A 12,384-nucleotide genomic window follows, 5' to 3' on the forward strand; every position below is an offset into this window, starting at 1 on the left:
TTGGTTAGCAGCGTGTCAACGAGGCACCGAGGAAATGGCATGTGATGTGGCAAATGGTCAACAACCGAGTACTAATTAAATGTCGAAGCGCGGGCAGGTTTTCAGTGGTAATGTAACAAACAGTTGGAAGGGTCGTAAAAAGCAAACAGATGGAATCCTATACTTCTGATGCGGCTCAATCGTAAAACTGATGCCGTGATTTCACTGGAGCAGCCTGGAGGTGGCCACCACGCCACGCTAATCATAAATCGTGCATCCCTTTGAACTGACTGACGCATGCTGGCTTATCAGCATTGCTCCGAAAATCCCTGAGTGCTGCTCCTCGAAAACATCAAATAACTCCAAACAAAATAATGCTGCTGTGTGCTAACAATAAATTCCGCGTTCCGCACACCGCCATTGGTCGTTTCCTTGGTCAGTCCGGGGGTCCTCAAATCCTTGTTTGGTTTGTTTGACCAGGGTTTGCACGCACACGAGCTGGTTGGTGCGCAGGATTTGACGTGTAATTGTGGGAGAACAAAATAAATATTTTCCTGCAGGTTCACTAAACCCAACGCAGGTTCGAGGGATGTTTTTTTTTAGTGAAAAAAGGTGCTCCCTTTTTTGCTTTTGGCCTTGCTATTCGGGTTACTAAGTGAAAAATAACTTACTTCAATGGACACGACTCTGACGCAGAAAGGGGGAGAGTTCGCTCACACCACTCGCTTAATCACCGTGCAGAGCTTCACAATGCGTCGAGGTGAAGACAAGGGCAGCAGTAACCGTAAAACGCGTGAACCGGACGGCCAGCCACCAGTGGCGGCGTACCATTGAGCATGACGGTGACGAGAACGATCACGATTCTTTCTACATCTTCATCGTCCTCGTAGCCGCAACACAGTGGATGGACCGTTTGGTACCAATTATTTATGCTGTCCAAAAATTTCAATCTCCTGGCAAACATGCGCACAGCGACATGAGTGACGACCCCGAGGAGAGAAGGGCCTTGAGTAATTTAGAGAAGCTTTGGCTCATATGTGACGATGGTTGCGGGTACGTGCAGGGGTTTAGGGCCTTCTGTTTGGAGATGAGTTTCCATTGGCATGTAATTTCCATCATGTGTGTTTCAAGCGAAGGAGCCGCCACAATGACGGGACGCAGACACAGTTTGATTGCGGCACTTGGTGGTAATTGAATTTTTGAACCAAACCCTGTTCTCAGCCTGGCTTCTGAAGCTATGAGAACAACTCTCATGCTCGGTGTGTTACGTTGCAAATGGATCTGATGGTCACTCCACGTAAAAGAACAAGCGCTCTCTCCGGGAACAAGCGGCTGTTCTGGACATTTTAATGATTTTCTTTGTGGTCTCCCCTCACGCACACACAGAGCGTTGGGCAAATGAAGCAATTAGCATGCTTTTGAATAGAAAGAACCTGAGAAAAGGATCGCCCAAAAACAATGGCCAGCATGACGGGGCAGTGTGCGTGAAATGGGTTACGGGAAATGTTTGGCCGAAACACCTCAGGTCCCCAGAAGATGCACGCACGCCGGGGCAGTTGGCCCCGGTGCTCATTATTTATTTAAGGGATTGTCCGGAATCACAAGGGTCCACCGGGAGGGGGCTCACTGGGCAACGTGAATCCCTTTTTTTATAATTTCCTTCCCCTCAGTGACCGGAGGCGTGCACCGTACACTCAGGAAGTCTCTTAATCTGTACGTTGTGTCGGCGCTATTGACGGTCAGCTCTTGGTGAACGCGTGGTGGGTTTATCTCCTTTCTAATGTCTTTAGGGGGGGCTAGAACCGAGACGGGGGGTGATGATGATGGTTTTATCATGAGCAGAAGGTACCAGTGGTTGAGAGGGAGAGACATTTTTAAGTTAAATCATGCAGCAGAATCCCTTTTATCCTGGGCTGGGCTGGGCGAATGGGCTTACGGAAGCAGTTCTGCAACGAGGAGGAAGGATTTTCGTTGAGCAAACTTTATGAATCCATCGGACACAATGGACTGGACTGGAGAGTGCTGACCTGGCTGCAGGAGGAAACGAAGGACGAATACGGATGATATCTTCTTTCCAGTCGCACAGTGCTGTCCATCGGTGTTCGTCCTCTCCCCAGCTCCCACTTACACACCCCATTGGCCAATAACACTCGGACACTCGGTGACTCAACCTGGCGTCACTGCTGTTGTTGTTGGTGTGTGCTTTCTGCTGGAAAAGTTTCCACTTTCCTTTCCGTTTTTCCTCCTCTTGGCGCAACGGACCAGTGGCCATCGTATCGAAGATGTTTCGAATTGAGTTTTCTCCTGTTTCCCTGTTCCACCACCACATCATTGTGGTTCGTGGTGCTGGTTCCGGAACGCTAATCCGAGGTTGGGAAAACGGGGAGCGGGGAATTCGATTCCAATTCGATTGCTAGACGCCACACGATTGTATCCGATTGTAGCGTGGCGTCGCTCGTTCGGAAAGCAATTAAAAAATGGGAAAACTCTTCTTCCAATAGCGATAGAAGTTTAAATGGGTGGAATTGTTTGCGTTCCTTTGTGGTGGAGGTTCCCGGATCCCGGAATGTGTCGCTTTGGAGCAGTAATAGCTTCCAATAGACCTTCTAAAGAGGACAAAGCGAAAGGACACGTTTCGGCTGGCGGATGCTATTAATTTTGCCAATACCACTCCACGGACCACGCTATGACAGTAATAACCGCCCGAGGGGTGACAGGGGTGGTTATGCTGTGCAATAAAATCATATTTGTTATTGCCGTCCATGGCTGCCAAATTCGTGTCCCCCAAAAAGTATCACAATCATAGACTTTATTGGCCACCATTTTCCTCGTTTTAAAGAAGGACACCATGGAAAAGGGGTTGTGTTGGGATGGGGGTTTCCCTTCGCCACACGACGATTGTCACATCCCAGAACACACATGCACACAGACATGGTGGTGTGTTTGTGGTTTTTAAAAATAATTTTGTACATCCAAGCAAGCCACACCACGCTACGGTTGCGTTGCGCTTTGATGAGGTTATGTACATTTTCTGTTTGTCTGCTGCTGCTGCTGCTGATGAGCGAGAGAGAGAGTTTCGCGGCTGCGGCAACCGAGCGCAGTGGCCTGCTTTGGTGTGGTTTTCATCGAAAATAATTGAAGCAACCTGGCGGCAGGTGGCCCAAGGTTCCCCGTCAAACCCGAACGATCGCAACGACCGTGGGGGTATCGCCGTATTTCCGGTTGCGCCCCGTTTGCGGTGTCCAGTCCATTAATGTGAGGCACAGCCCGCATTGGTGGGGGGTTAGTAGTGCTACCGCTGACCAGGTGCACCAGGAGGGGTACGAGAACGGCGCATAACTTCGGTTCACGGGGCGGCTGCTCCTGCTGCTGCTACGGTGGCAACCGGGAAGATTAAAGAAATTAGTTTAATGAATTTTTGCCGTTCGCACGGCGTGGACGCCATTATACACGTTGTGATCGTGAGACGACGACGAGGGCTCCGCAGGTTCCGGGAGCTTTTGTTCCAGCGCGGCCACAGCGACCGCGTTGTTTATGCCGGCGCAAGTTTAATGTTTTTCGGCTGCGTTGTGGCTTCGGTCTTTTGTTTGTACGAGGAAAACCAACCGCGAGGCACAACCGCGTTTGCGTGGCCCACGGCATCAAAATGGGCTTGTCCGTAATTTGATTTAAACGATCCTTCGTGGGTGTGTGTCCTCGGTGGGCCTTGGTGAGCCACGGAAATCCCGTGATTTACTGTCGCCCCCTCGTTGCCGTCTACTAATAGAACACATTAGTGGAGCTAGAGCACGGGACTGGATATGGAAATTTGAGGGGCGGTTTTTGGGAACCGTATTAAACGAATTATGCGCAACGAAGCGCATCTGCTGTACCGCCATTTCCAAGCAAATTCAAGACAGGTTCGCGTCCATCACATCTGTTGTACACCAAATACTCACAAGATCGTGATACCCGGAATCGGTTGCCGGAATTCCGCTGTTATCCGTGATGCATAACGTAATGGTGCTAAGAACGAACGACGTAAATGCCTTTCATTGGTTCCATTTTTAATACAAATAAATATTGCTGAAGGAAGGAACAGCAGAAAGTTTCTACGTAAATCGTGTTGACCTTGGGTCACTTCGAGTGAAACCAGCTGGGCAGCAGGCTCCCAAAATGGCATCGCGTGATTTATAAACCCAAAAGGCTCTGCTTTGGCATAATTCACGGGGGAAAAAACGATTACAAGCTCTCCCATTCCATGGAAAAATGTAGAGGGCAGTGAAAGTGGAAGCCGGAAAGGCTCGTCGTCGCACAACTAATGAGCCAATAAGCTGGCCAAGCAATAAATTATGAATAACCAATTTACGCATGTTCTGTGCCTGCCAGTGGACCACGCTTTTGGTCCTCTTGTGCCACTCTTTGCATAAATCCGCATCCGCACATAAATCGTCGCCGATCGTGGCAATTCGTAGAAAGAAGATGATCGAGAACGAGTACGGGGAGAGACACATTCACACCAACACACAAATACACAGTCAGGGTAGACGGATGGTTGGTTTTGGGGGGAGCAGATGCTGTCCTTCCACTCGCTGGAACGGGAGCGAACACGAGGCGTAAGACCGAGAGCGAGAGATGAAGGCACTGATGGAATTTCGACCAAAACGCTGCGAGAGATGCGATGAGAATGCTGGTGATGGACACGAATTGGATGGCATGGGCCGGGGGTGGCAGTGAGAACCTTTCGGCAGCGAATGTGCGCACTTACCCGGATGAGGATTTGATTTCCACCTCGGGCCACGATGGTCGCCGTTTCCACACCGAGAACGAGGGTTTGTCCGGTGGGTTAGGATTGATGGGTGAGCTGCGGCCCCGGAATGAGCCTTGGCGTGGCGGGGGCACCAGTGCGTCCAGTCCGCGGCCCGAAGATTGGCGCCGAATCGGTGGTGTGCCTGGTGCGGCCAGAGTCGACGGGGCTGATCCTTTGCCGTATGCTGCGTTGTGGTGCATCGCAATGATCGAAGAAGGAAGAGAAAGAGAGGGAGAGGTGATTAAAAAATTGCAAGAAAAGTTACTGAATGCTCTCAATACTCGTGATACATGGGTGATAAATAAAAAAAAAGACGAGTAGGTACATACTACAGTGTCCAATAAATAAGAGGATTTTCGATGTTATAGCGAATAACGAAGAATGCACCATTGGTAGCTCACAAAAAAAATCATATCTCAAAAACTAATCATTATTTTAACGTGAAACTTATCATGGTTGTCAATCACAGTACTGACAATCTACAAAAAATACGAGACAAAAAGTGCGATACGAATAATTTCGTTCAATCTTAATTTTCGCCAACTATCGATCGGATTGTTATTAAAACAATCAAAAACAGGTAAATTCTGTTGAACAGTTTAATGCGTGTATGAAGGGCTTACGACTGGAAGAACAGGTTGATAAGTGAGAGGCAACAGAAGATTGTTTCATTCAATTTAAAGCCCGATAAAGTGAACGATCGAAACGTCATCTTCAGCTCTAACCTCAGAAGATGCCCTTGCACGCTGACAGGCCCTGACAGTCGTCGGACTCGCTCTAAGCCCTTGAATTACGCTGGTGGTTTGCGGTGTGGAGCGGTATTGCGGAGAGAGAAAGGTCGAATGGTATGAGCCGTTCTACCCGATGGTTCATTGGAAGTGAAGCAGCGTCTTTCGATTAGATGAAGAACCCTTCGCCACTGATTTCGGGCTTTACCACAGCCCATGTGTGTGCGCCTGAATCCTTGCCCCCTCAAGCACCTGCAGAGAAGTGCACTTCGGCCAAGTGGCGGAGCACGGCAAAGGGCCCAAGGATTGTGCGGCGCAAGGATGGCCTGCTATTGTAGCCTAATGAAATCATTGAATTATGTGTGTCTACACTAATTTGAACATCCTGCCATCTTGGTGTGCATGCTAGGAGTGTTGCTGCTGATGCTGAGGTTCGCCCTATTAGTGCCGGGCCGGAATGGTGGCTTCTGGGCTTCTGCAGCAAACAGTACATGCCCTTGTATAGTAAGCCATGGTTGGCCCTAGATGTGGAAATGATTGGGTGCATTGGTTGCTCGTCTACCAACCTAGTAGGCGCACCCTTCTCCACTGAATACGACATTCTAGTACGACTGCGTCTGTGTTTATGTGTATGTCGATTGTTTCCACATCCATGCACAGTGCTTGATGGGCCAGCGCGCCAACTACAGGGTGACGATGTTTTGCATACGGTTGGCATGGCTTTGTAATTGTTTTCGGAAGTTGTAGCAACATCCATTCCGGCATCGGTGCATTCCGAAACGCTGTTTGCTACCGCTCACCCCACGTATCCTCATCGGCGTTAGTCGATACAATAGAAGGTGGTGCGGTGATTTCGCTTTCGGACGAAACTTTACCGTTGCGATTGTTCCAAAAAGCAAAACGAAGAAGGAAACACCGACCGCGGACACAGACACACAGCACAGCAACCACAGGCAGCCACCAGGGTCGGGATCGCGGAAAACCTTCGTAACTTTTGCGAACCATAACCTCAATGCCCTTCTCATTGGTATCCAAGCGAATGTAATAAACCGTGGCAAACGAGCTTTGAATGTGGAGCGAGAGGGGAGCCAGTGCCAGTGCCACAAAGTGCACCGGATAAACAGACATCCGGGCCACGACAACGGTTCGCTACCACCACCGCCATCGTAACGTGGCAACGGTAGTGTCGGTGGAAGTAGCGGCATGGCACGTGTGTTGCTGCTGCTGCTGCTGCTGGGTGCACTCTGGCCGCAATAACTCAACCAAAGTTACCGTGGAGCGTGATGACAGCAACTTGCGTGGCCTGGGATCGTGTGGCCTTTCTGGCCCGGTACGGAACTCTTGTTCAAATGTTTTACCACACTGTTGTTACTTCAATCTGATGTGTCATTTGATTGTCACTCGTGCCTTTGGCCTTCGGGCTCCTTAATGCGTCCTTAATGCGTCTTGGCGTCGCTACGGGCGAGTCTCGGACTCGAGTTAGTGATGGAATGTCCGTTGAAGTGCAATTAGAAGAGGGCACATCACTCCGAGGACCTGAGACAAAGCATTTATTTTTGTCTGTCATCTTGACTACAGACAGAGGGTCTCCAAACTAGTTCATCTCTTTTTTTCGAGTGCATACCGTCCGGATGACGGCTCTCAATTTACGACAAAGCGCTTCCACGGGCAGTCACTAGTGGACAGTGTCTGTTATGATAATGAAGGCTACAAAATGGAACCATTTAGAGATATCTCTCAGGGACCTAGAAGGGCCCTTGAATGCAGGCTTCAAATGAAGCCCTCTCGCTCTCTCCCACCACTTCAGATTGTCTTCCATTTATTGGATTGTGATTCGCGTGCTTCCCGTAGGGTGCGGTCATTGTAATGATTATTACAACTCTCAACCACATGCCCCTGGCCAACACTAAATGCTTTATGATGGTGCCGATGGCGTTATGGGATGTTCATCCACGCCACCACGCCGAGGCTATTGTTATGCAAAAACCCTTGAAGCTCCTCTCCCAAAACAGAATCGAAGCTTCAATCACGCGTACGCAAAATGAGAGACGGGAGCGAGTTAGTGGAGCTTATGCAAACTAGCTCTCAAAACCGCCGTCCTGTTCGAATGTCAAAGACAAGTGGATTGAATCGATTCTTTATCAAACACAAAGAAAATCACCGGGATTGTGTGTCTGTGTGTGGAAAATCGAAGCCAAGCTCTTGCGCCAACAAAGGGCGTTCATCAGTGGGAACGACTCATTTCCATGAATCGCATTTCGAAAGCTTTTTGGGCTTAGTGTAAGGGACTTGGGGTATAGTGTCGGAGTACGTGAGCTGAGTGGAAGCTGGAAGCCACATCAAGCATCAATGGAGCCCCTGACTGAATCTGGATTCAGATTCTGTGAAGAAATTTTCCTAACAAATGCAGCTCGCTTCTTCATACTGTGGCCAGGATTTCCTTGGGGGAAAAAAGCGTTATTTAACTAATAGCCCTCGCTCTACGGCAATGAAAGCAGCAACCTTATACCGCCGGTCGGCCATTGGCAGAGAAACCGGACAGCCGGAAAGCAATTTCTTCAATTACATCTCGCACAAGAATACAAGGGTCGCCGACGGAGATAAAAGTCGCCCCAAAAGTGCTAATAAGGGTTTTGCAGTAAATAGTGGAATTGCGAAGGCAGAACAGCAGAACGGCGTGTTAACTACAGTCTGCGGAAAAGAAGGATGAATTTAGAACAACAGCCACAGGGCAGGGCACAGGACAGGTCACAATAACAAAAAAAAAAAAAACAATACTCTTTTTCTGTTGTGCCACTCGGTGGGTCCCCTGAACGTTTCTTCGACAATTCATAGCACCCCTCGAAAGCGAAAGAAAACAATTGGCGAGCGCGGGAGCGCGCGCGGACAGAAAAAGTGAAAAGTAAAATATAGCCCCGCTACTGCCGCCTCGAATTCTGCGCCCAACGTGCCCGACGCATCGCTGCGTTATAATTGGATTAACTGTTTGTTTATTCACGAAGTTTGCTACCTCCCTGGGAAAAGCAGCTTCTCGATCTCGCGATCCGGTGGGGTGACTGGCCAACGGGGGTTGAACGGATTGCCACGGAAGCCGGACAGAGCGGTGCTAGCACCCGCACACAATGCGCAATCTGCGGAGCGGCCGCATTTGGTTCCAAAAAATAAACAGAAATGGAAGATGCCAAACTCCCCCCATCCCTAGTAACTAATTGGTTCCTTTTCACTCACTCATTCTTTCTCTTTTCCTCCGGTGGGATGGGATTTCATTTTCATCGTCGTGCCCTTTCACAAAGAATTTTGTAACACATCCTTTTAATTTTGTTGAAAGCCGTTCCTTCGTCAACTTTCATCTTATGACTTAACTCCGAGCCTGATGCTCGGGCTGAGAACTGATAAGTTATAACTGGCGTTTTGGTTTTTATTTTGTTTTGAATTCCTTTCTTTCGAAGGTGCTTCACCAGCAGGATGGTCACCAGCATACCAGCACTGTATCGTTTAGGAATTCCGATGTTTGATGTTCGTTTCAGAAACATTCCGAGAGCATCTCGAGGTACTGTTGTGCCACTTTGACACTTTCCACGAGGGTGATTCGTGTGTTTCGATGTGCGCGACAAGCACATTGGTGGACCGAAACCGCTAAACCGCTGCTGGTGGTTGGTTGAGCACCAGAAGCTTTTTGTACCGACAGGGTCCTTTTACCTTTCTTTTGAAAGCAACACAAAGAGAGAAAGAAATGTTGCTGTTTTCTTGCTACCTTATCCGCTGGTTATTTTTCTTCTTTCATGCCCTAGGACCACCACGCGAGCACCGAACAAAACTCATTTTGGAACCTCTTCATGCTCCGGCTGGGACCGTGAGCAATGGCGACGTATTGTCTTTCTTCTCCTTAAGTTAAGTTGCCAGCAGCCATCGCGACCCGTGTGTTTCACTGTTTTTGCTGTGACCCCAGAGTGCTCTCGCTCTCTCTCTCCCTCTCCTCTCTGCTACTCTACTGAGTGCTGGTGGAGTTTGTTTTTTTCGCTTTCGGATTTTTGTCACAGAGGCCAACGCCATAGTTGTTGCCATTATGATGCCATTGTCGGCGTAGAATGTCGTGTGCTGAGCGGTGGAGCACACACTGTTTTCAGGTGATTCGCTTCGAGGCGATGCGCTCTATGATGAGTACCGGAGCCATCAAAAGGTCAGCACTAGCTGGGGAGGAGGGGGGCTGATGCCCGGAGGGACATTTAGGAATTTATCTTCCGCTCAAATCATGTCACGAGGAGGTTCTTTACCGGGGAAGTATGAATATTGTTCGCCATTCTTTGTGCCAGCAGGAGAGGAGAGATGATGAATGATTATTGTTCCGTTTAGGTTTTGCTCCACCCCGGGAAGAGCCCCTGACAAAGTTGCTTGTAAGTTTGCTTTGGTGCTGCTTCGTGGCATAAATTGTCCGGGCCGTGCGCGGCACTACAACAATTCCCTATTGTTTGTTTGTGTACGTGACAATAGCACAGCTTTGTGCAGATCTGTCAAAGTGCTTTTTGTGTGAGTTCTAGCATCCAGTCACTGCGCACTGTTCGATCGACGGTATCGAAAACCACTTATTGATCACGATAAATCCAGTCCATGCTTGCTCCAACACATTCACCAACCACATGACCTCCCCATTTTCTGTGGTTCTCAATATCTTCTCCAACCCCAACCTCCGTTATCAAGACGTCATCATTTTTCTCTCATTTTTGGTGAGCCGCCGGCTCCTTTGATGCTGGCTGGCGGTAGCACCAACCACCAACGTTACGTTACGTCAGCCACGTGGCGTCGTCATGAGATTTGCATTAACGTAAATCCTGATGGCAATCAAAATGGCAATCGATTGCCGAAGAGGATGATGAAGGAAGGATGCCCAATTCGTCTACTTTCTGCTGGCCGCCACGGTTGCCGTTTAGTTTCAGGGCCCCCAAGCGTCAACATCATCCTATGGCCATTTGGACCGCACTGAACTGATCGGAAACGGTGGTTCTCGGATCGATTACGAACGCACACGACTTCGGACTCGCTGGACCCGGGAGGGGGGACCGGGAGGACGATCCAGGAAACCGTTTACACAGAGGGATTAGTTAATATTTGTTCGGCATTTTATGTGTACGGCCGGCCTCTCGCGCGGTCGCTATCTCTCCTCCTCTCCCTGGCGTCTGTTCATTTTTCCCATTTGCCAGGATCAATTTTCGGGCCAGACGAACAGCGAGCCACTTCCCGTGACGCTAATGGACGTGCGATGTGCGTTGTTTGGCGGGAGATTTGGATGCTATGGGAATAGAGGGCATCACTGGTAGGATGTGGATGCGACGTGAGCACTGCTGGGAGTTACGTTATTTATGAATCGTTGTGAGTTGCCGCGCGATGGAAGCAGTCTTCTGTTGACCAAGATGGTTCCCTCAGCTGCTGCTGCTGCTGCTGCTGCTGCCGCTGCCACTGGGTATTCCGTCTTTGTGGTTAATGTCTTTACCAATATTCCATCAGAAGATGGCGGAGAATTCAAAGCTCGTGCTGGGAAGTGGTTGTGTTTGCGTTGGCTTACCGTGTTTCAGATGGATTGATTAAAGGATACCCTTCTCAGCGTCAGTAATGCGCTCTAAAGGCGAAGTAGATAAGCGCGCAGCAGATAAGCAATAAGATGGTCGCATTCTGGAATTTGAAACATCACAAAACAAGTTTCAAATGTCCTTTAAATAGTCGAGAGAGTTCGTGGCCAGAGAGGTAAAGGCTATTCCAAAACTGGCCACCGCGCCGAGGATAGTAAAAAATGTAGCATCATTGCCAAAACCCGATAATGGAGGCGCCAGGTACTTGGTAAATTTTAGGGGTTTTAATAGAAATTCAAACGGTTAAATAAGGCAAGGATATCAAATTCCGTCATTTGTTGAATGTTGAAATGTAGAGATTTTTTTCTTTATTCAAGTTTTCGAACGCTATTGTCATTGTAGATATATCACAGATTTTTAATTCCAACTTGTGCATAGAAAAAAATAACAAAGAATATACAATTAATGACCAGATACATCAAACATATACTCTGTGGACGTGGCCGCGGGCCACGAGTTTGAGACCACTGGATTAAACGATAGCCTGACACTGAGATGCCAGTAATCAGCTCTAATGGCGACGTAGATAAGAGCGCAGTAAATAAGAAATAAAATGCTCGCATTCTGCAATTTGAAACACCGCAAGACAAGCAGCTTAAAATGTCCTTTAAGAAGCTCACATAAACATACGGTTTGTCCGTCATTATATGTGATTAAAAAAAAATAGCACATTTAACTTTACCGTGGGCAATTTCACTTCATAATTTGGAAGAGCGTGGCATTTTTAAACTGGCTTTTCCCACCTAAGCCCAACCGGAGCAGGTGTTAGTGACCAGAGAAGTAAAAACAATTCAACAACTGGTTGCAAAAACACCAACGCGCGGGGGATATGAAATGATGTAGCTCCGTTACCAAAACCGAAACCGATGATGGAGGCGCCAGGTAACCGGTAAAATTTCAGGGAATTAAAATCATACTAAACATACTCTCAGGGGTTTGTAATAAAAATAGAAATTGTTAAATTCCATTATGTGGTGAATGATGAAATGTTGTGAAAATGTTTCTACCTTTGTGAAAAAATGTATAGACGATGGAACCCTCTCATTCGACTCGCTAGACCGAAACTAAATGCTGGCCAATTCTGGTATACATTTTTATCCTCATCAGCGCCGTACATTCGAGCTCCATTTTCATCCGCACTTGGCACTTGTTGCGGCCGAGTGTGCGGCGACATGTTTGACGATTGACATGGAATCCTAATTAGTCCAGCCGGCGCCATCACAACCGCCAGTCGAAGCGTAAAGCGTTTGCTGCCTTGCTCCAC

At 48.4% G+C, this 12,384-nt stretch overlaps 1 protein-coding gene across 1 annotated transcript in view; it reads right to left on the bottom strand.

Annotated features, from left to right (window-relative positions):
* LOC126577746 (BAI1-associated protein 3) overlaps positions 1-12,384 on the bottom strand; it is a 66,426-nt gene that overhangs the window by 30,392 nt on the left and 23,650 nt on the right. Inside the window, exon 4 of the mRNA XM_050239618.1 lies at positions 4,727-4,952. Within this exon, the coding sequence (XP_050095575.1) occupies positions 4,727-4,952 (226 nt within the window). The remainder of the gene's footprint in view (positions 1-4,726; positions 4,953-12,384) is intronic.

The sequence above is a fragment of the Anopheles aquasalis genome, chromosome 3 (genome assembly GCF_943734665.1).
Source record: "Anopheles aquasalis chromosome 3, idAnoAquaMG_Q_19, whole genome shotgun sequence".
Taxonomy (NCBI): domain Eukaryota; kingdom Metazoa; phylum Arthropoda; class Insecta; order Diptera; family Culicidae; genus Anopheles; species Anopheles aquasalis.